Source organism: Salvia hispanica, chromosome 4 (assembly GCF_023119035.1).
Source record: "Salvia hispanica cultivar TCC Black 2014 chromosome 4, UniMelb_Shisp_WGS_1.0, whole genome shotgun sequence".
NCBI classification, from domain to species: domain Eukaryota; kingdom Viridiplantae; phylum Streptophyta; class Magnoliopsida; order Lamiales; family Lamiaceae; genus Salvia; species Salvia hispanica.
Window position 1 is genome coordinate 21,724,816 of NC_062968.1, and position 23,887 is coordinate 21,748,702.

General features: G+C 34.7%; 4 protein-coding genes across 5 annotated transcripts; all 4 read left to right on the plus strand.

Annotated features, from left to right (window-relative positions):
* Window positions 1-3,906: 3,906 nt before the first annotated feature.
* LOC125219481 lies at window positions 3,907-4,900 on the plus strand. Its single transcript, XM_048121460.1, has one exon. It carries the CDS (start codon window positions 3,971-3,973, stop codon window positions 4,568-4,570), a length of 600 nt encoding a protein of 199 aa, XP_047977417.1. The 5' UTR covers window positions 3,907-3,970; the 3' UTR covers window positions 4,571-4,900.
* Window positions 4,901-11,328: 6,428 nt separating this feature from the next.
* LOC125217867 lies at window positions 11,329-15,744 on the plus strand. Of its 2 annotated transcripts, XM_048119430.1 has the most exons (10): window positions 11,329-11,794; window positions 12,360-12,656; window positions 12,783-13,001; window positions 13,107-13,325; window positions 13,431-13,822; window positions 14,044-14,143; window positions 14,439-14,492; window positions 14,588-14,674; window positions 14,911-15,039; window positions 15,150-15,744. In XM_048119430.1, exons 1-10 carry the CDS (start codon window positions 11,687-11,689, stop codon window positions 15,462-15,464), a joined length of 1,920 nt encoding a protein of 639 aa, XP_047975387.1. In that variant the 5' UTR covers window positions 11,329-11,686; the 3' UTR covers window positions 15,465-15,744. The 2 variants fall into 2 exon arrangements, with proteins under 2 accessions (XP_047975387.1, XP_047975388.1); XM_048119431.1 differs by lacking the exons at window positions 12,783-13,001; window positions 13,107-13,325.
* Window positions 15,745-16,249: 505 nt separating this feature from the next.
* LOC125218866 (AP-1 complex subunit sigma-2-like) lies at window positions 16,250-19,590 on the plus strand. The gene is made up of 8 exons (XM_048120645.1): window positions 16,250-16,390; window positions 17,121-17,207; window positions 17,453-17,544; window positions 17,666-17,774; window positions 17,864-17,899; window positions 18,712-18,798; window positions 18,879-18,960; window positions 19,394-19,590. Exons 1-7 carry the CDS (start codon window positions 16,388-16,390, stop codon window positions 18,948-18,950), a joined length of 486 nt encoding a protein of 161 aa, XP_047976602.1. The 5' UTR covers window positions 16,250-16,387; the 3' UTR covers window positions 18,951-18,960; window positions 19,394-19,590.
* Window positions 19,591-20,793: 1,203 nt separating this feature from the next.
* On the plus strand, window positions 20,794-23,797 carry LOC125221735 (UPF0047 protein YjbQ-like). The gene is made up of 7 exons (XM_048123953.1): window positions 20,794-21,121; window positions 21,811-21,871; window positions 21,989-22,083; window positions 22,167-22,200; window positions 22,999-23,053; window positions 23,154-23,196; window positions 23,539-23,797. Exons 1-7 carry the CDS (start codon window positions 20,849-20,851, stop codon window positions 23,608-23,610), a joined length of 633 nt encoding a protein of 210 aa, XP_047979910.1. The 5' UTR covers window positions 20,794-20,848; the 3' UTR covers window positions 23,611-23,797.
* Window positions 23,798-23,887: the final 90 nt, after the last annotated feature.

A 23,887-nucleotide genomic window follows, 5' to 3' on the forward strand; every position in this document is an offset into this window, starting at 1 on the left:
ATAGGCCAACTTTTGCCTTAATTATATTTTTATGAATAAAGATTTTAAAAGATATTATCAAAGTATATGATTCTAAAGATTTATGATGAAATTCACTTATGTAAAAGTTCATTTTTTTTCAAAAACTACATAAATTTAATTTGATAAGGTTAATCTTTTTAATGCATAAGACTAGAGTAAATAGGTAATGTAGTACTCCTCTCTTTTTAATTTATTTGGGGTTTGGGGGTGTTTGTCGTTTACTTCTCTCTTACTTCTTCACATTCTCTTTTTTATTTAAAATTTTAAAGTTGTTTGTTTTATATGCTCGATCATTAAAAAAAGTCCCAAGTGGAAATAAACTATATATTGGTAGTCGATTTTATATTGAATTAAAGATACACATGAATTATTACACAACATGATCGAATAAAAAGCACTAATTAGATGTTGATCGTGTGTTCTGATCTTTGACCATATAATCTGATTATGTGATTTCATGATTGGACATTTTAAAAATAATTTATATTTATATTCACCATTCTTCGTTATTACTTTATAGAAACCATACATATAGCCCGTCTATAATTGGTACCAAATTAGCAATAAATATAAGCAAGAATATCAATTAGCAAGATCCTCGAAAATTATAAATTAGGTCTCAACGGAATTAAATTGACCTGATAAAAAAATGAAGATCGTGGTTAGGGACATCTATTTTTGTAACATTTGATTCATAAACCTTCACATTTAATTGGTTCCTCTTTAGGGAACAATCCCATCTCATATTTCAACACCATTTATTTGTACGTGTGTGTGTGAATATTATTCTATTCAATAAAGTATAAAATGCATATTGAGTTTAATTAATATATGATTAAAAAATAATAACAGTATTTAGAAATTGAATCACGAAATGCTCGGCCGTGGTTAAGCCTTCCTTGAATGCACCTAAACTTAGATATGGTCACCTAGTAAGAGTAATATTTAACTCATGAAATATGATCAAATCTCGTCAGTTTCATATAAAATTTAAAATGAATTAATTCACTTAACATAAAATGTATTGCGTGGAAAACGATGTTTATTGTGATGCCCAAAATAGTGCTGTTTTATTTTTTCCCTTTCCTTATCATTTTTTATTTTTCATGTTTTAGTAAAACAAAGTCATTTTGAGCATCACCCAAAGTTTGGGAAAAAAAATTAAAATTTTATGATTTAATATTTTTATTCTTATTTAAAATTTGACCAAATTTTATCATTTATGTAACTACTAAGTATTATTAATTATTTAAATATTTCAGTTGCACTTTTTAGAGTACTCTTTTTCATTGTTTTGTTTGAAAACGGCCTGAAAAATGAAGTTTATAATCTTTTTAAATTACTTCACAATACTATCTTTTTGTCCATTTGTCAATAAAACTCAATATGACCGACTAATTGAATATAATGTCTTTTACCATATTATATATCAAAATTTCATGTTATAATGCATATTAAATTACCTGCATATAGATTACGGCAGTAGAGTAAATTAAATTTCTGAGTTTAGCCCGATAATATAATCATATATCGTATAATTAGAGGAGGTGGGATACAATTATACAAACACATTTATTTAGATACTACATGACAATTATTTTGTAAAGGAGTTTTGATTTTCGAAGCAAATAACATTCCATCGCAAATATCTAATGCGTGTTATCATACCTAGCAAGCAAGCTATTAATTACAATTATGATGGAAATTTATGATGGAAAGTAAGCCAGCTCTAATCAACAAACTTAATTAATAGGAGTAATTACTATAAAATGATTAATCTTACAACCCATTATCACATTAATATGATGATTATCCGCCAAATAAGTACAAATAAAACGTCACTATGAATAAACAATATACGTATATACAAAAATTTAATGTAGAAGATTTCTGTTTGGTCACTCAAGTGAATATGCTTCACACAAATGACAAATGTCAAGTTAAAATAATTATTATTAATATGCTCATATTAAATTGTAATCGATTCAGACGTGTAAATCCTTACAAAAACACGTTTAAAATCGATTGTAATAGATTAGGCAGATGCAATGAATTAGATGATATTTAGAACCAAAAAATTGGTGGAACTCTAGTATCTAAGTTTAAGATATTTAGAACCAAACAATTAGTGAACCTTTAATATCTACAGTACTCATATTTATCATAATTTTAGAAACGAACCGAACCTTGTTAAAAACATGTCTGAAAAGCTTCATACCTAAAAATAAAATTTGTTAGGAATGTGAAAAAAGTTATTCGATTAGCCTAGGGACAAAAATGTAACTCTCATAATCAAAGTAAAAGAATAACAAAATATAAAATAAAATTCACAATGGTAAAAACAACAAAACCAACTGTAAGTCGAATCAAATAAAACTCTCTTTATGTAAGACAAAATACACCACAACTAAATGCTCTTCTAGTGTGTAAAAGCACATTAAACTCACTAGGCCCTAATAAATTTGAAGGACTTTTGCAAATCGAGCAACAAATGCTCCAAAAATTGATTGGTAATGTGTGAACAATAATAGATGAGTGTAAAGAGACAGAGAATGCGTTAATAATGAGAAGCGTGCTTGCTCTTCTGAATTTCACGCTTATATATTTGTCTATGAGGGAACTTGAAAGATCTCGTCATACACCTCAATAAAATCAATATTTACGTCAAGCGGAAGACCAAAGGTCTTGGCAGACCCGCAGATGAAAGGGAAAAAAAAATCATGAAACATTTTCATCAAAATTAAACAATTTGTTTTCATTTAGCTTTTTTTTATACTGTTTTTGGCATTATTGAGGGCGACACTTAAGCTATTTAGTGAGTTATTTTTTGTTTGTGATATTTTGATCATTTAATTTTCATTTATATTCAAAATTATAATAATAAGTTAAAGAGTTAAGGCCACAAATGGTCCCTAACATATGATTGTTTTACCAATTTGATCCCGAACATTATCTTTTTGATTATTTGGTCCCTCACAAATTAACTCTAACCCGAATTGGTCCAACTTGATGGAACCGTCAATAATAGACGGCGAAGCTCTACCAACCCCCTCGCCCGCCACCACGATCGCCTCCCCGTCTCCCCCTTCTACGACGCCGCCGCCCGCCTCCCCCTTCTACGACGCCTGCCGCCACGACCGCGCCAAAAGCACTCGTTTCTTTCTCTTAGATATGTAAGCAATTGGGTCGGCGAATTCAGTATCAGTGGGATAAAATTCAAGCTCCAAAGGCAACCTCTCCAACCATTTGGGTTTTTCAACATTCTTCATTTCAGTAACCTAAAGCTCATAACCCCCAATTTTGAAATCTTCCCACCACTTGCACTCCAACACCAAGTAATAAGCTACTGCTCTCGGTGTCGCAGGTGGTGCAGAGGGCGGCGGCGTCGGTGGGCGGCGCAGGTGGCGCGGTCGTGGCGGCGGGCGTCGTAGAAGGGGGAGGCAGGCGGCGGCGTCGTAGAAGGGGGAGACGGGGAGGCGATCGTGGCGGCGGGCGAGGGGGTTGACAGAGCTTCGCCGTCTATTATTGACGGTTCCGTCAAGTTGAGATCGGGTCAGAGTTAATTTATGAGAGACCAAATAATCAAAAAGATAATATTTGGGACCAAATTGGTAAAACAGCCATATATAGGGGACCATACGTGGCCTTAACTCTAAGATAAACGATTAAAGTGAAACAATAATTATTGGAAGAGAGACATATGAAAAAGAGTCGAAACATAACGGAAGTTTGTTAGAAGAATTGGGCACGCGGCGAGGAAGCAGCACATGCTTGAGACGGAAGGTTTGCTGACTCACCCCTTACATCACGTGCTTACCCCTTCACCACCCCCCCACCCCATCTCTATATTAACCCACCCCACCCAGCCTCATTTCCCCATTTTAGTTTTACACATTCACTCCTCTCTCTCTCTCAAATCTCAATTGATTTCACACTCACATAAACGAAAATGGGATGTTGCATATCGTCGGGCTCCGATCGCTCTCGCCATCAGAAACCGTGCGCGACAGTGATCTCCGTCGCCGGAGAGCTCCGGCGGTATCCTCTCCCAGTCACGGCGTCGCAGGTGATTACATTCGAGACGTCGTCGCCGGACTCCGTCTTCCTCTGCAACTCCGACCGCCTCTACTTCGACGACTACATACCGCGCCTCGACGCGGAGGAGCCGCTGGAGCCTGACCAGATCTACTTCGTGATGCCGGCGTCGAGGCTCCAGAGCCGCCTCGCCGCCTCCGACATGGCCGCGCTCGCCGTCAAGGCCAGCGCCGCGTTCAACGACTTCAATCCGCGGCGGAGCCGCAAGTCGAGGATCTCGCCTGTTCTGGTGGCGGAGGAGGATCCGCGGTCGATTCATCCGATCAAAATCGGCGGCGATTCGTCCGTTCACGCCAAACATCAGAGGAAGGCGGCGCCGTCACCGAGCGGCGTTTCGAGATCTGGCTCAGTGAGGAAGCTGCATAGATACACTTCGCGGCGAGCGAAATTGGCGGTTCGATCCTTCAGAATTAGGCTCAACACGATCAACGAAGGCTCAATCCTCCTTAATTAATTGATTGATTAAACTATTGATCGATTAATTTCTCCGCTGTAAATAATTTTGAGTCCTTTTTTTCTGAATCCGTCGATCCACATTTGGAATTTGGATATTCCATAGATAGGAGTTTTTATTAGTATGGAAATCGAATTGAGTTGAAGCTATAATTTGAAGAACAAAACAGAGGTTGAAAATGCATGTTCTAGCTGTCGATCGGCAGATTTGGAGACAAAATCATCATGTATTGATACGTTTGCAGATAAGATCATCTGTCATTGTGTATTACTACTATAATACCTTCGTGTTCACATCATATGCGAATAAATCTCTTCATATTTTTGTAAAGTAGTGTATAATTATTGAATGTTTCATGTTTATACATGAAATGATATTCTATACATGGTTTCATGCTAAAGCATTGAATAATATTCTATATGTGGGCGAATGTATATTTAATAGATTGGACCGAGCATAATTAATTTCGTCGCAAAATGTCAAATTCAAAAATTCAAATTGCATATGCAATTGTAGTAGTAATAAATAGATTAGTACTTAATAAATAGATTTGTTGGAGCAGTGGCGGACACAAGATTTTAAAGTGGGGGGTTCCAATTTCCTAGTAATAATTGTAAGCTATTTTTTTATGGCGGCATAGCCAAAAGTTGCGACACTACCATGATGCGAGGGAAATGAATAATGTGATAGATTTAATTAGATGATATAGAAACTAGATATATATATAAACTTTCATAAAAGTTTGGTTTTTCCCGTAAATTTTAAATGTTGCATAAAAAATCATGAACTTTACTCTCGTGTGCAAATTTCCCGAGTCGGGTTTTCCGGCTAAGTAGTGTGCTGACGTGTGTATTTAAGCTAACGTGGAAGATGTTGTGGCGGCTTAGTGTGCGATGACATGGAATAATTATTAATTTTTAATTCTCCTAACATAAAAAAACGCCCAAGTTGGCTAAATATCACGATTAATTTCAACTAAGATCTATACATTATTCATTCAATTTCTCTTTTATTTTCTCAATTTTTTTAGAAATTGTTTATAGGTTTTTCATCTTCTACATCTTCCTGCATGATCTGGTAAAGTTAGTCTCGTATATTTGAATAATTGACGAAATTGAGTTTAATTTGGGGGAAAATTGGGGTAGATCGTGACGGTGCTGCTGATGGCGACGTGTGCGGTGGCGACGGCCGTGGGGTACATGGGGAAATACGGCAACAGCCACGCCGGATGGGTGGCGATTTGCGGCTACTTCGGCGAGTTCTGCAGAAAGGCAATTGCTGCTTCGTCGATTTCGTATTTCGCTCTGGTTGTTTACCTCATTCTCACCGTCATCTCCGCAAACAAGTCGCGCCAAATCTTCGCTCCGTCGCCCTCCGTTCCTTCCTCTCGCTGGCTCCGCCCCCATCATCAGCATCCACCGCCGACCGCCCCAATTCATCTCCTCAGCGGCGGCGGCGGCGCTCCGTCGCCCTCCGTCCCTTCCTCTCACTGGCTCCGCCCCTATCATCACCATCCACCGCCGACCGCCCCAATTCATCTCCCCCTTCTAATTCACGTCCCCAATTCATCTCCGCCACCATCCTTCTCTCTCACTTTACCTCTGATTTTTTATGAAATCTGATTTCACACAAAGCATGATTAGGATGGATTATATTTTAAGAAATCTGTTATTTTTAGTAAATTTTTTTTTTTTGCAAAATACAAAACGACGTAGTTTTGTGTTCCGGCTGCCTAGTCACGCATCCGGCTGCCACATAAGATAAGCTTATGCCGGAAAACTACCGGGTCGGGTTGTTTGGGAAATTTGCACAACCCGGCAAAGTATGTGATTTTTCGTGCAACATTTAAAATTCACGGGAAATACCAAACTTTTGGCAAAGTTCATGATTTTAGAAGCAGTTTACCATATATTTAATAATAAATATGAATAAATTTTAAAATAAGTTAATTAATGAAGGAGTATATAGCATGAACATTTTTGGATATAAGTTATGGAAAAAAAACATCACAAAAAATAGCTAAAAATTTCAAAGTATCAATTATTTATAAATTCTGAAATAAGTTATCTTCATTATATAACATGAATATTTTTGTATATAATAGTTATAGAAGAAAAAAACATCACAATAAATAGCTAAAAAATTGAAAGTATCAATTATGTATAAATTCTGAAATAAGTTTTTAATGAAGTACTATTAAACAGGAACTTTTTGTGTACAGTTAACGAGTATAAAAAAATATCATAAAAAATAGTAGATGATATAGAAACTAGATATATGTATATATTTAATAATAAATATGAATAAATTTTAAAATAAGTTAATTAATGAAACTAGATATATGTATATATTTAATAATAAATATGAATAAATTTTAAAATAAGTTAATTAATGAAGGAGTATATAGCATGAACATTTTTGGATATAAGTTATGGAAAAAAAACATCACAAAAAATAGCTAAAAATTTCAAAGTATCAATTATTTATAAATTCTGAAATAAGTTATCTTCATTATATAACATGAATATTTTTGTATATAATAGTTATAGAAGAAAAAAACATCACAATAAATAGCTAAAAAATTGAAAGTATCAATTATGTATAAATTCTGAAATAAGTTTTTAATGAAGTACTATTAAACAGGAACTTTTTGTGTACAGTTAACGAGTATAAAAAAATATCATAAAAAATAGTAAAAATACAAATAAAATGATTAAAGCCCAAATAATCTTGTTGGGAATTGAACACAGAGCCGGCAGTCGATAGACCAAGAAATTTACCACTTGTGCTGAGTGGCTATTTAATTCTTTTGAATATTCACGGTATAGTAAAGGTTAGAATTGTTGGGAACCATGAGACCCCCAACCGTCCATGTAGGTCCGTCTCTGTGTTGGAGCAATTAAAATTTCTTCAATTGGTGACCTTGATGCGTGATTAATGAATACTTAGCATGGGTGGTGGTGTCGTAGTGAGATGCATGGTTAGGTCGGAATTTGTGGTTTCAATCCCTGGAATTGGATCATGGCTTTTCGATACCAGAATTAGATCATGGGTTTTACTCAATTAGAGTTCGTATATGACTCTATTGGTCCGGTTCTTGTTCTTAAATTTTTTAAATCGCACATCTGTTAATAGCTTAATTATAAATTGAAAAAAAAATATATGAAAAATTTAAAAAATATAGTTGAAAGATAATACTACTACTAGAAAGGTTGACAAGATTACTAAAAACTGACGATTTTGAACCGGAACCACAATTTCATTCCTGTCAACGATTTGTTAAATTTACCATTCCTATTTACTAGAATTGAAATTGATAATTTTTTAATCACCGAGTATTCTCGATCACTGGAGTATACTTGACAACATTGCTAACGAGTATAGTTGTGTCGTCACTAGTGTTATTTAATTTCCATATTTGGAGATGTACGTTAAGTATAATATATTTTAACCTGAAAACATAGTTTGACATCCAAGTTTAGTTGAATAACTCACTTCATAAAGTAATTTTTAATCCCTTTGATAGATCCTAATAACTAAAATTCTTAGGGAGCAATTTTTAATCCCTTTGATAGATCCTAATAACTAAAATTCTTAGGGAGCAAACGGTCAAGATAGGATTGGGTACTCTTTTAATTTTGAAAATATTATTATGTGTTGTCATGATTGGTATCTCGACTTATATAACCATAGAAAAAATAGCAGCCGCAGTTAGAAAATACACTTTATATCTTTATATGGTTTGATTGCATAATCATGTTTTTGACCTATGTATACAAACTAAACTACAGTAAGTTTGAATTGAGTTTTTCAACTTCAGAAAATATTTGGAGATCCAATTACGTGGGTGATGACGTTTGTTATCCAAGTCAATTGTATGATATTCTCCATTCTCCAATTTATTTTAATTTGGTCATATAAAGTAGCATTATTGAAATTTGATACTACGTGCTAGGAATTTTCAGTTCGCGTTGTGCCATAATGATTGTAATAAAACATTTGAATATTGGTTTGAATCTGTAATTGATCGCAATAAGTACAGTATGTAGTTAGATAATCAAATTTATTATCAGAGAGAAAAAAGTATCAACAATTGGGAATTGAAGTTACAAAACGAGTGAGAATTAATATTATTGGGTAATAGCATTAATTGATATAATCGTTTTGCAAGAGGGCTACTTATTGTATGAATTCAAATTAACAATAGTTGATTCATTTTTCTCGATTATTTGTATAGCAATTAATCAATTTAATAGTACGGCAAGAGAATGAATAATGTTTTTTTCGTCAATATACAGTACAAGAGAATGTTTCATCGAAACGGTACTATATTTCAAAATTTATGTGAGCTGAGTATCACTATCCTTTAAAATACGTTTAATATTGTTCATTTTGATTTATATATATTTAATTTGATTCTAATATATTAAAATTTATTATTGTAAATTTTAATTGTACAAAATTCATAACAAATCAAAGCTTGATTTATTATTTTACTAATTTATTTAAAATTATATAGAAGACGAGCAAATCAAACTTTGATTTTTATGAATTTTATAAAATTAAAATATTCAATAATATTTTTTATTGTATCATGATCAAACTAAATACTATACAAATTAAAATGAACAATATTAAACGTGCATCGAATGAGAAGGTCATATAAGAAGCTCGAATAAAGTAGGTAGCATATCATCCTTCTATAATTACATATGCATGATATAATCTTCGCCATCTAAATTGCTGAATATAATTACATATGCATGATATAATATTTGCCATCTAAAATTTAATCCAATAAATCATTTTTTGTATGTTTATTGTACATTTAACCGATACTATGCATATAATTTGACAAAATATCTAATGGAAAATCTAGCCAAGCATACTACACTCATCTGTCCAATATAAAAAAATTTGTTATAATAATCCCCCACCATCTTTAACTAAAGAATTCAATTTTAATAACGTTCATTATAAAATATTCCATTTTTCCATCTCAGTGCATTTTCAATTAAAAATTCTATTTACTCTTTTACAAATTTCTAATAAATTTCTAATAAGTGGATTTCAATATCACTAAATCCTTACATTCACATTTTTATTATAAAATTAATAGTACTCCATATAAAAATAGATCTAATTTTATTGTCTTTTACATCTAATTTCCTTCCAATTTCTTTTGCATTTCTTTTATTTAATTGAAACCAAGTCCCTCGATAAGTCGATAATATATTACTATTTGATAGAGTTACTAAATTAGAAAGATAAAATAGTAGTATAAAACAATAAAATCACGTGACTTACTTCTTATCAATAATCAATCTTAGGTTGCATACAACTAGATTATATTTTTCCTATTTAGAATATTTAATGTTACGTTTTATTAAATCTCATGTACCACTCGTCATTGTCATGTGCATATCTTTCGACTATTAATTGCGCGTGCGTGTAATATTTTGGAAAATGTAATGTTCTTTTATATATTCTTACTAGTACTCCTACTTCATTTTAATAATCATACTATATCTGTAAAATGTTTGAAAGTATATTATATACTAATATCATTAAATTTGGTCAATCATACCCTAAAATGCAATTTTCGACACTCGAGTGATGGTTCATAGATTTAGCATGCAATTATTATGATTATTTTCAAATAGAAAAAGTACAAAAGAAAGTAAATTATCTACTCATTTTAGGATAAATAGCCAGCACAAAGTTTGTTCAATCTCGCAGTTCTTGAAAACGATTGATAATATTATAATTTTAATATTTTTTCTTAGTTGTCACACGTTAAAAAATTTGCTATCTTTTCAATTTAACGTAGCATGTATACGTGTAAAAATTAAATACTTGATTGACTATATATTAAAGGATGTCATTTATTTAGTCGAAAGTTTGTCCGCGTAGTATTTTCCCTCTATCACATCATTCAAAAGCCTATGTACAAGATTATAGAACAATTGGAGATATGTCAAAGTTATGATATAATCGGCCATTTTATACTCCATATGTAATTACATGCCTCATATTTTCTTTTCAGACCCGTCTTCAAATACATGTCTCATTTACTTTATACTAATTATAGTAAATGAATTTTACTTTTCACTATTTAATTTTATTCGCACTTTATTATACAATTAGCACCACTGGCGGACCTACACACAATGGGGGAAGGGCTTTAGCCCCTAATGAATTTATTTTTTAATTTTTTTCTACTATAAAGTTCTAAAATTTATTCATATTCTATACACATTATTATATAAAAGCCCCTATTAATAATCTAAATTACCTACAAATTTATTTTAACGTAAAATTTGAGAATTTAGCCCCCGTCCCCGTTCATTTTTGCGTCCGCCAATGATTAGCACCGCTATCCACCCCAATAAAGTCATATTCATTTCCAGATCAATAAAGATAGTCGAGTTATTTATTTTTTTTATAAAAAAATTCATTCTTTTTACTTATTCCATCTTTGTCTTCCATAACTTTATTCCAATTTTTGGCAAGAAAAATTTATTCTCTTTTTAATTTTATTACTACTTTTTATTCCGTACGCCCACTTTATTCCTTCTTTCCATTGCATACTTTATACTATAATTTAGAATTCAATCTCTAAACACCAATTTGTTAAATATAAAAAACGGTTTTAGTAATTTGTAAATATTAAATAAAAAGATTTGAGTAATTTGTAGGAGTATTTTTGAAATATATTCTCATTTGCCGCAAAATACAGAAATAAGTGAGCATTCACCGACAGTGCAGCTGAAGACGATGATCACAACACTCCTTCTCCCACCATAATTACCATTTTACCGTTTCTCCATTCAATTTCCTTCTTCAATGGCGTCGACCTACTGAATCCCCCCCAAATTTATTATGTCCTCCCACCCACCCTATCTCGCTTGCTGTGGGGCATTCTCCATTTAATCGCTTCGGCCCCTCTCCACCTCTGCTCGCATATGCTGATTGTTGTCGTGGCGCCAACCCTTGGGATATTTTTTACATGATTTTATTCCTCCAATTCCTTCTCCTGCCCCACCTCGCGATTCTTCCTCTGCCACTGTCGGTGCTGCCTCGTTGATTTATTCTGATTTTTGGTCGCGAACTCAAATGGACTGCTTCTCCTCTCCTCCTCCTCCGCCGCTGCTCGCTGCTGCATCGCCTCTTTGCAGCCCGCTCAACATGTCGTCGTCCACGCCTTCCCACCATATGAATCGCGTGAGTTGATTTTGCTGTTGTGGTTTTTGTGTTTTAGTAATGTTTGTACCTACATTGCTGCATTAATTGTGGATAATGCCGATTTAATTGTGTGTGTGTGGAATGGTTAAAGGGAGAATGTGATTTATGGTGATGAGCTGATGATGATGAAGGCAATGCCGTTATGTTACATAGATTTAACATTCATTTGCTGTGGATTTCACATGTTTTGGTTGTTTTGCTGAAAGGGATGTATGAGGTCTTGTTATTCCAGTTGTTTAACAAAAATGCCCAATTTCATTTTGTTATGCCGAATCTCGATTCCGTTGGAATACTTGGAGCAAGCGTTAAACATGTTTGTTTGTGCAAGTAAGAGACCTCTGAAGCAATGTGACTTCACATTCACCTTGATAGACGACTATATGAAATAATAGCAAGTGAAAACACAGAATTAGCAGTATTGCATTTTGTGATTCAGTGATTCTACTATTGGAGCATTTTGCTATTATGAACTTAGTTGCTTCGTGATTCCTTTTTTTTTTATGTATGGTGGAGTAATTCGATTATTTGGCTCTGTTTGCTGCAGACTTCATCAGATTTGGTGAAAGAAATCACTACACTCGATGTTGAAATAGTGCGTTTGGAACAGTATCTTCTTTCTCTCTATCGTACATCATTCCAGAAAACTAGACTAAGTAATCCAGGAGACCAACAAATGACTGGAATACAGCCAAGTGTTACATCTGATCAATCATCCCAGAGAATAAAGTCAGAAATGTCCAAAGACTGTTATGAACATCAAGGATATTTATCCCCCACTAGTGCCTTAACTGGACCAAATGATATGGTTCCATTTACTACTCCAAAGTCATCATCTGAAAGGGTGATATACCTACACCTATTACCTTGTTTCACACGAGTACAGTTGGCTTTCTACACACTCACATATATTTGCTTTCACATAGTAATTCATCTAATATTTGGACTGAATATGGTTGGTGCATTGCAGGAAAGGAAGAGTGTTTATCGTACATCTCTCCAGAAAACTATCCCAAGTAATCCGGGAGACCAACAAATGACCGGAATACAGCCACGTGTTTCATCTGATCAATCATCACAGAGAACGAAAGATTATTATGAACATCAAGGATATTTATCCCCCACTAGTGCCTTAACTGGACCAAATGATATGGTTCCGTTTACTACTCCAAAGTCATCATCTGAAAGGGTGATATACCTATTACCTTGTTTCACATTGAGTACAGTTGGATTTTTACGCACTCACATATTAATTCATCTTATATTTGGACTGAATATGGTTGGTGCATTGCAGGAAAGGAAGAGTGTTTATCGTACATCTCTCCAGAAAACTATCCCAAGTAATCCGGGAGACCAACAAATGACTGGAATACAGCCACGTGTTTCATCTGATCAATCAGCACAGAGAACGAAAGATTATTATGAAAATCAAGGAGATTTATCCCCCACTAGTGCCTTAACTGGACCAAATGATATGGCTCCGTTTACTACTCCAAAGTCATCATCTGAAAGGGTGATATACCTATTACCTTGTTTCACATTGAATACAGTTGGTTTTTTACGCACTCACATAGTAATTCATCTTATATTTGGACTGAATATGGTTGGTGCATTGCAGGAAAGGAAGAGTGTTGTTTATTTTAGACGACGTTGTCTTGCAGAGCATCTTGGTAATTTTTGCATTGATGATTCCTGCATTTTCCCGGATAAGCTATCTGAAGGTATCCTAAGGTGTATATCTGCCATTTACTGCAAACTGGGCAGCTCCACACGAAGTCATAAAGGGTATTCAGTTTCTTCAAATTCATCGTTCTGGTCCTCAAGCACTTTTTCTCCCAGAAACTTATCTGGCAATTGGAGTCCTCAGTGTAATGATGAAGTTTCTGAGAGTTACACTATTGAAGGTCTGAAACAAGATAATGGACCTTATGCTGCAATGGTTGAAGTCCTGAAGATATGCTTAGATGGCGAGAGTTACAGTCACGCTGCCATAATGCTTCAGAAGTTTAGGTTTGTATTTACAAATGTGCCCTATTTAAACTCCATTTATGAAAAACTAATGGAATTGGATCATATATCTACCTTAAACATAAAAAAGCTAGGTGATAGGAAATATATTTAATTATGTTCCATATGGGCCCTTAAGTTGAGAGTGAATAGTTATCTCTCCTTGGTATAACTAAGCATGATGATGCTTTTGCAGTGTGATCATTTGCTTTTACTTTTTGCAGGTCTCTAGTCAAAAGTCTTGAGAATCTTGACCCGAGGAAGATGAGGCGCGAACAGAAGCTTGCCTTTTGGATTAATATTCACAATGCATTGACGATGCATGTATGTCTTTCGCCCTTCTCTAACATTATATTCTGATAAAGACCATACCACTTTAAATAAACATAAATAAATGCGTGAGTGGCCTGAACCTGATCTGATGCAAATCATTACATATAACAAGATAATATTGCTACCCCTTTTATAGTTCTCTCGTACAAACAAAAAAATGTATCAGAATGCAAGCTGAATTCTGTCTGAGATGCATAATCTGTAAACTGAATATTCACTGGCTATATGCATCAAGTTGCAAACTGGAATGATGCATTCCTTCATTTATTATCAACTTTGTTTGCAGGCTCATTTAGCATATGAAACTCAAACCTATACAAAAAGCACTGCCATCACAAAGGTAATAATGGCTGATAAGAGAATTTTTATGCGCTCAGTCTTTCATTAGGTTCTTGTCTACATATCTGACATTTCCATTTGCAAACTCCCTTTCAGGCTGTGTATAATGTGGGTGGGCATAGCATTAATGCTTACGACATACAAAGCTCCATTTTGGGAATAAAATCTCACTATTCTGCTCCGGTAAATGACTTTCTTGAGCTGGGCATATTGTAATGTAAAAACGAGTACTTTACACGTGAATGCAATCCGGTCGACTTTGGTTATATCCTGACTAATTAGACATCAAAACAACTTATTGAGATAATAATAGTCTTTTCCTGATTGCTGATTATCTGACACAAAACTGAAATCTTCCCCACTCCATAGCTTTCTTGATTTAGCAACTTGTTGACTTAATATGGCATGCACGAATGCAGTGGCTTCAGACACTTCTCTCTCCGGGGAGGAAATTCAAAAATGGGATCTCAAGACATGTCTATGCTATTGACTATCCTGAACCTCTGGTTCATTTCGCACTTAGCTCAGGAGCACGCTCTGACCCTGCGGTAAGCCATTTGTTAGATGTTTCTCTGACTTGCTTGATTGATCTTCTTCTTTCTGGTCCACAGCTGAAAATGGTGTATTCTTCGTTCCTTTTTTTTTTCTCAAATTGCAGATTCGCATTTACAATGCAAAGAGTATATTTGAGGATCTGAATATTGCCAAAGAAGAGTTCATACAAGCTACAGCGTATGTCCATAAGCAGAAAAGGCTGTACCTGCCAAAAATCTTGCACTATTATGCCAAGGATATGTCACTTGGCATGTCTGCACTTCTGAAAGTTGTTAGTGACTGCCTACCTGAATATCAGCAGAAGGTGATCGACAGATTCGCAAAGAGTCGACCTGAAAAGTGCGTATGTTGGCTAGAGGAAAACTCGTCTTTTCGGTATTTGATCCATAAGGAAGTAACTGAAATGGCATGGGGATGACTTCATCAGTTTTTAAAGATTATTATGATGTCTTGGTTTGCATTTTTGGAGGTTTTCTGTACAGTGAGATTGTCAAAGTGTGACTGAGATTTTATTGGCTTTTTTATAGAGAGAAAATATCTGCTCTGCTTGAGAGGTTGTGGAGTATAAACTAGTCCTTTTCTTTCAGTTATACTCCATATGGTTTGTGGAATTGTATGACCTCAACTTTATTTGCGTTAGTTCCATCAGCATGTAGTTGATTGATTATATATGACATCATCAAATTATTACTGTACTAGTTTATTGGTATTATACTACATTTTATTAGTAGTGTTATTTTATAAATGTACACATATCATTATTTGCAACTTATAAAATCAATATTTTATTTATTTTTTGCATTTATGATAAAAAACTAGTATATGTTAAAATTTTTAAATAAGAATAATTATTATTTAGGACAAAAATTGTATATTATGTTCTCTATGTGAGTTACATATTAATTTCTATATGAATTAACATTCATTTGTAATATAGATATTTAGTTATTATAGATACTGTAAAATTAACAACATAAATATATTAGTTTTTAAAAAAAATAAAAAAATAGAGGCCGATTGGCTCGACGAGTGTCATGAAACCTGAAGATTATAATCCGGAAAATTATAACTCGAATGATTTGTAAATTTTCGGAGTGAAGTTAAATCTTATTCGTATTTTATTTAATCATTTACTAAAATAAATAATTAAATATTAAAGATCGGGCCAGAACTATATTTCCGATAAAGGTGAAGGACTAACTTTTAATTTTCTTTCGACCAATAAATTCCGAATAAGAACATAGAGAAATGAAATCTGAAAAAAGTAGACGGTTGTGAAGTTGTGAACAGCTGAGATCAGACCTCCGATTGCAACTCCGACGACTTGCCGCCACCCCCGCCATGGTATCCTTCCCCATTCCTACCTATTTCTGACTCTGCACTTTCTCTAAGCGCGATTTCACATTTTTTATTCTCATACGTGTATTTGTGTACGAAATAATTGGTGATTTCTGTCTTTCCACCTTCGTGATCTGATTAGTTGATTACATCTCCTCTCAATTTCTCTAATATTATGAATTAATCGGGATTTATGAGTTCCAATGCGTACATGTTAGCTGTGTTGGCTTGTTTGTTAGCTTCATTTCTGCATCGCTCTATTTATTGATGCCGCTGGGGTTAATAGACTCGGCTATTGTTAAATTGACATGAATTCGAAAACAAGGCACTTCCAGTTTTCATAAGCTAGTGAATGAAAAAACAAACGAATGAATTTTTGCTCTTACTATTTTACAAGCTGTCAACAGGATACCATTCCAACTATAGAATTGATCAACTAGGATTTATGTAGGTAGAATACGAGATCAATCAGTATCCGTGTTGTGTGCAACTGTGCATTGTAACAAGGCACCTGTGTAGGTCATTTAAGCTGTGTCTTTTCCAGTCCTTAGATGGATGCTATGCCATTTTCTATGTAACTAAATTACTAGCTTGACCATGTTTTGTGTACCTAGTCCATATGTTGATAGAAACTCAATTTCTCCTATTGCTTTCTTGTTTATGAGCTATGCCGTCGATAAGTGATGTACTGCTTTTGTACTGTTGATGAGCAACTAAAGCTTCTCCATCATTTCAGATTCACTTTGTTCTTCTGATTAGCAGACAAGGAAAAGTAAGGTTGACAAAATGGTACTCACCATATTCTCAAAAGGAAAGGACAAAGGTATATGTCATTACTATTGATGTATGCGTAAGAAAAAGTGCATTCTCATCTCATTGTTAACCCTTTTCTTGCTTAGAGTTAGTTCCGTCTTCCTTTGACTTATAATATGATGGTGAAAATTGAAAACATAGAATTGATACAAGAGTTTATTTCTCAAACTTAATTTGCTTGTTATTCGTTCAAGCTATGTTGATAATTCTCAACTCTTTTCAAAATTAACTGACGAGGAGTTCTACCTGGTAAAGGTTATCCGGGAGCTTAGCGGTATGATTCTCACTAGAGCCCCTAAGCTTTGTAACTTTGTTGAATGGAGGGGATACAAAGTTGTTTACAAAAGGTAGTATAAATTTTGTATTCTCTCTAAACCTGTCCCACATTTTTTAATATAACTTGTGTTGCCCCCGTACTTGTATAATGTGCACGGCTAATTCTTCTGCAATGAACTGATTATCTTGCAGGTATGCTAGCCTTTATTTCTGTATGTGCATTGACCAGGATGATAATGAATTGGAGGTCCTTGAAATTATCCATCATTTTGTTGAGATACTAGATCGCTACTTTGGAAGTGTAAGGCTCAAACTGAAGCAACCATCTCCTTTAAGATTTTAGTTACCTTTTGATATGAGGTTCAACATGTTATTTTGCTGTCTTTTTAGGTCTGTGAGCTGGACTTGATCTTTAATTTCCATAAGGTATGTTGATAGTTGCCTCAATTGTTTTTGAAATGTTTGGGGAATTTTCATCTGTCCAAAATATGTTTAGAGTGAACTGTGAGACATCTATCTCTGTTATTAGTTGTACCCTGGAAGGTACTAACTGATGGCATTGTCTCCTCACTCTTGTCTCTCTTTGTTGTCCTATTCTCGTTTTTGTCTTGATAGTTCACAGTTCACATTAATAGTTTTTGTTTTGAAAAGTTCAATGGCTATTGTGGCTTCCATGACTAGAAGTGTGAAAAAGTAGTGCGTTCAATCCTTCTATGTATGTGTTCTTACAGAATAAGACCTAGCTTTTGCGTTTTGCCTTGCCTAAGGCCATAAGCGCTTCTTTGACAGTTGCCCAGGGCACAGGTTTTGGTCTGATTCCACACACTTCCTGTACTTTTTGAGATTTATAGATATTAGCTAATAAAGAGATTTAATCATATATCTGCATTGGATCAAATAAAGCCCAACTGCCAAATAAGTCAGGGAATCAACTTGCACATAAAGTACAATTATAATATAAGTATATAACCCTCATCACATGGTGAGAAAACTGCTCCCGTGCTTTCAGTGGGACTCAAGCCCCTATATTTAATTGCTTGTTCATTTCTAATTATAAATATTGACCCATAGAAGTCGTGTATCCGAATAACTGCTATTTTTATTTCATGATGTTATAGTTTTGTTTCATTCTATTTGGTTTATTTTCTTTTCTTTATGGTGTAATATACAGCGTATAGTGCAGACGCTCTGTGGTCACCATACCTCATTGTAACGTTCTAGGTTTACTGTAATGGCAGGCTTATTATATATTAGATGAAATCCTGATTGCTGGTGAACTTCAAGAGTCGAGTAAGAAGACAGTGGCACGCCTAATAGCTACACAAGTATGTAAACTTGAAATCTTATGAAAGATTTCCATTCTAAACTCTGTAGCCTACCAAGTAACAACCAATTGTTTTTACAGGATTCTCTGGTGGAGGCAGCCAAGGAGCAAGCTAGCTCCATAAGCAATATGATTGCTCAAGCAACAAAATGAGGATGTACTGGTATATAAATAGTTAGTACTATTAGGTGGCGTTCGGTTGTCATGACTAATTATCATGAGACTATCCATCTAGGATTAAGTTGTGGGATTATTTTAGTTGGAGGGGGAGGTTATGACTAATAATCATGAGACTATCCATCTAGGATTAAGTTGTGAGGGTCAATCTTATGAACCAAACATGATACATATTTAATCATGAGATTTAGTCTTGTCAACCGAACACCCCCTTATTATACTTTAAGTCTATGTGTTTAGATTTTTTCGAGGGTGATCGAAAGTTGATTGTTCTGTTGGATATTTATAGTGACTATCCAGAGAAGTTTGCTATCCATAACTTGTCATAGCTGCACCGCTTTATCCATACCGACACCTTATGGTGTTTCATCATATATTGCCTCTAATACATACTCGCATCGTGTTGTTGTTCATGGTAGGAGCTAGACTTGTCTGAAGATGCCGGGATTTCAAAATTGATGGTGCAATGTATTCCAACTTCTGTGTAGTGTTTTGCAGGTGCGTATTAAAAAATTAGATTTGGATGTCTTTGGCGACCGATTTGTATCAACTTGCTTGGCCATGTTATGGATAGCCATTTACAATTTTACATTATATGACAATGATATTGTTATCATTTGTTTTGTTTTGTTTTGTTTTGTATTGTTTGTGTTGTCATCCATTAAGTTTCATGTACCATTGAACATTGATACCATGCTATCGAGATGGTAGTAAGACCGAGTGTTGAGATAAATTCATTTTTTCACTACCCCTTTTCCAATGTAAGAGACTCATACTGCCTCCGTCCCGATTAAGAGTCACACTTTTTCATTTTGGTCCGTCCCCAATTAAGAGTCACACTTCATTTTTACCATAAATAGTAAGTAGGTCCCATATTCTACTAACTCAATTCACTCACATTTTATTATAAAACCAATATAAAAAAAATGGGTCTCACATTCTCTTAATTTTTTCAACCAATTTTTTTTTACATTTCTTAAAACTCGTGTCCAGTCAAAGTGTGAGTCTTAATCGGGGACGAAGGGAGTAATTCTTATTGGGACGTGTCAAGATAACAGTAATTTTTTTAGCATAAAACAACTTTTTTAATCATTCATATTTATCTCTCTCGTACCTAAAAGGCTAAAAAACTAAAGCTTTAGATTGAAATGGGAGGGATGAGTATTATTTTAAGAAAAAAGTTGGATACCATTCCACAATCCACACAAAATTACAGTATCTGTGAAATATTTCGTTGTACAGTAGCACACAAATATTCAATTTAATATCTACACTAAGGGTTGCTTGTATTTTCTAAAAAATAAACTCGCTCTTAAGATATTTTTAATACTACTATAATTTTAGAATTATGAATCATATTTTATGTTTATATTAGTACGTATTCTTTTATTTACTTACTAAACAAATCATAATGGGAATTTTAAAAATATGGATAGCATTTTGTGTTTGTATTAATATTATTATCAACAACAACAAATAAATTCATTTAAGGAAATTTCTATTATAGTATAAAATTATGCATTTGGAGTATAGTTTTATTTTAACATTTATCAGCTAATTCAAGGAGAGTACAGTGTTGAAATCTTAATATACGAGTATTTTTTATATTTGAATAAGTTATTTGAAATTATATTTGCCAGAATTTGTTCTTTTCCAACAAACAAAATAGGTGCAAAACAATCACTATTACAAGGCACTTGAATCTTTTACTTTAATATCGACGAAATAATATTTCTGGAACAGAATTTCCTAATTTATTTTCGAATATATTATCGTGATATTTAGTAAATTGTAAGCTTACTTTATATTCCTAGCTTCAGTTCTTAATCCGTTTTCTTCTAAAAAAGAAATTATATTTAATCTGAAATTCGCAAATGCAAGCGGCAGCTGTAGTCCCAACGCCACCGGTGCCGCGGTCCACTTCCTCAGTGATTCCGGCAACGACAGCGAAATTCCTCTCCTTCAACTTCCCGACGACGCAAGCACTCAAGAAGCGGCAGCTGCACTTTACTCGTGTGAATTACCGGCAGATTCAAATGGCTACAGCATCACCGTCGCCACCGTCTGTTGGAACGGCGCCGAAATGGGCTCAAAAGACCATCACCATCCCCGCCCAGAGGCGAGGCTGCCATCTCATCACCTCCAAGGTCTTAATTTTTCTTTCTGTATTTGATTCATTACTAAACTGTTGCCGCCATTGGTTGCTTAATTGAACTTTTACTAGGAATGATTTCAATTCAATCAGAAGTGTTTGAATTTCTTGTTACTTCACTATAACTCTGTGTGTGTGTGTGTCCTGTTTCGTTCATTTAGATGGGGATAATTTTATTTGCTTGGCGAAGATTTTTTTAGAACTTCATCTCTAAAGCTGAGGCAAAAATTTGTGTACATCCACACCAATTAGGATTGACCATTCCCAGTTAGGGTTTATTTATTGCAAACAGGATTTGATTAGGGAAGATGCACGCTGCATCTGGTTGCACTGGAGTAGTGGAGTGTGCCTCTTAAACTGACAAGACATGTACCTCGAAGACTTCTCCGAGGCCTCTTATCACGACATATATAGGATAGAATGATCGAATATACTTCGTTTTCTGATGTTTTGCATGTAGTCTGAATATCTCAAAGCAAAGTGTGATATCACTAAATGCCTTGGTTAACTGCCTTTTCTATTTAACCAAGTGAGAAATGAGAAAATTGTGAGGAAAATGTTTACGTGCACAATTGGGTTGTTTTGTTGCTGATTGACACTGGTCACAATGAAGATGACTTCTACCCTTTGGAAAATACTGCATTATTTTCTGCTTGTGCTTCACTACCTTTCATCTTGTCTCAGATTTTGAAGGAGATTGGGCAGGATCTATCAGGGTTTAAGTGTGGTCTTGCACATTTTTTCCGTAAGTTCTGCCTATTCGGACTCCTATGGTGTATTTTTACTACTGTAAAATGTTTCTTTTTCAAGAATCTGGTTCATCTTAACTTTTTCACGTTTTCAACCCATTTTCTAATAACAGTGCAACACACAAGTGCTTCTTTAACTATAAACGAGAACTATGACTCGGATGTTCGTGATGACACAGAGACATTTCTGAACAAAGTTGTTCCAGAAGTAGGTTTTCTTTTTCCGTGGTTGTGCATGCTTATCAAATCTTGTTACAGGATGATATTCACGCATTAGATTTTTCGTCTCAGGGGAGGTCCGCACCATGGAAGCATACTTTGGAAGGTGCGGTCCATTTTCAGCCTTTTTTTTATCTGATATAATAAGTACATAAAAAGACAGTTATTAATAGATCTCTTCTCTTTGAAACTGCATTCCCTTTGGAGAACTAGTGTTGTCTATGCTTGCATGATAGCTCTGTGCATACTTGATGATCTGAGTTTCTAGTTTATATAGAGGTGATACATGTGAAAGATCCTCTTGCTGCCAATCCTCCTTGTGCTGACCACAGATTACTGGTAGTGATGGAAAAAAGTTGGAGCTGCTTTGGAATTGAGTGAAAAATTTAGTTTCCCGAAAGGGTAGCTTCCCCGAAATGTCTTAACCAATGCATGAACCTTATATTAGAAATGCGTCTTGAGTTGCTTGCTGGCTATGGGGGTGGGCACTGTGTGATGTACCCTCGTCAACATGAGTTGCTTGCTGGATATGGGGTGGGAACTGATAGGATCAGAGATTTATGAGATTTCTTGAGTATGTAAAGAGGGCTTGACCACATGGTCGTGGAATCATCATAAAACTTCTTTCCTGGGAGTTGTTCCAAGCTTCTTAGAAGAGAATTAAGTCTTTATTTGCTGCAGGTAGTTTTAACTTTGAAACATTGTCGAACACAGAAAAAAGGAGTCATAATGTGAGCTACTTTTTTCATTGTTTAATTATTTAAGACAAAGTACCAAACCAACATGAAATTCACAGAGTTAGATGTGAAGTATAAGCATAAAAAACCTAAAAGCAAAGTAGAATCTAGATTCTTGAACTTGATAACAAATTGATTTGGTAGTTAACCTTGTCGTGATGTCGCAGGTCCAGATGACATGCCGGCACACATCAAGTCATCTATGTTTGGCTGCTCCCTCACGTGCGAGTTTCAACCATCTGATTTTAATTTATGTTGCAGCTTATTACTGTTGCCCAAATTGAACTGACTAACCACCATTCCTTATATCCTACTTATGCAGGATCCCTATATCAGATGGACAACTGAATATGGGAACTTGGCAGGTATTTTTTCGTTAACCTCCACGAATGAAAAGCTTAACCTTATCCAAGAGCCAGCCTGCTTATATGTTATATCAAATGTAATATAATCTCACTAATGAATTTGAAAGATGTGATGGCCTCTGAATTTTACTCAGTTTTATGGTGGGGTTACTAAAAATACTAGAGTAGAGGGCATACTATTAGGCATAGGAAATAAGTTGCATGCCCTTTTTTTATGCTCCCAGATTGTTATCTTAGGACACTGCTGAGTTTTTGGCTCTTCCTTTCAAACCAAATTATTGCCATTTGGAAGTTATTTGCAGAGGTGTTCTTTCATGTATGCTTGAGTTGTCTTTTTGTCAGGGTATCTGGCTATGTGAGCACCGCGATGAAGCTACTCCTCGCAGAGTCGTGGTCACCCTCAACGGGATTTAATATCTCATTCACCGCTGCAACCTCCTTTTCCGTCTTCTTACTCCTCACGACTGCAGAATAGCTCGTCTTTGCTGAATAATTGTGCTCTAAGTTTGAACTTGTTTGAGGTGCATTTTAGTGTAAGAGATCTTTAATGGCAACCTTTCTCTCTTGACTAGTCATATATATATATGTACTCATTCGGGCACACCGTTTGTTATGTTTATTTACCTTCTTGCATTATAATTGAATGGCATTCAAATTTGCCACACCAAAGACTGCAAATAACCATTAGTAA

Bases quoted from the DNA above. Each gene is read 5' to 3' on its own strand.
- LOC125217867 (XM_048119430.1), top strand. From the start codon at position 11,687: ATGGACTGCTTCTCCTCTCCTCCTCCTCCGCCGCTGCTCGCTGCTGCA. The intron at 14,493-14,587 runs GTAATAATGGCT...ACTCCCTTTCAG, and splicing joins AAAGCACTGCCATCACAAAG to GCTGTGTATAATGTGGGTGG. The intron at 14,675-14,910 runs GTAAATGACTTT...GCACGAATGCAG, and splicing joins AATCTCACTATTCTGCTCCG to TGGCTTCAGACACTTCTCTC.
- LOC125219481 (XM_048121460.1), top strand. From the start codon at position 3,971: ATGGGATGTTGCATATCGTCGGGCTCCGATCGCTCTCGCCATCAGAAA.
- LOC125221735 (XM_048123953.1), top strand. From the start codon at position 20,849: ATGCAAGCGGCAGCTGTAGTCCCAACGCCACCGGTGCCGCGGTCCACT. The intron at 21,122-21,810 runs GTCTTAATTTTT...ATCTTGTCTCAG, and splicing joins GCCATCTCATCACCTCCAAG to ATTTTGAAGGAGATTGGGCA. The intron at 22,201-22,998 runs GTGCGGTCCATT...GTGATGTCGCAG, and splicing joins ATGGAAGCATACTTTGGAAG to GTCCAGATGACATGCCGGCA.
- LOC125218866 (XM_048120645.1), top strand. The intron at 17,208-17,452 runs GTATATGTCATT...TACCTGGTAAAG, and splicing joins CTCAAAAGGAAAGGACAAAG to GTTATCCGGGAGCTTAGCGG. The intron at 17,775-17,863 runs GTAAGGCTCAAA...CTGTCTTTTTAG, and splicing joins TAGATCGCTACTTTGGAAGT to GTCTGTGAGCTGGACTTGAT.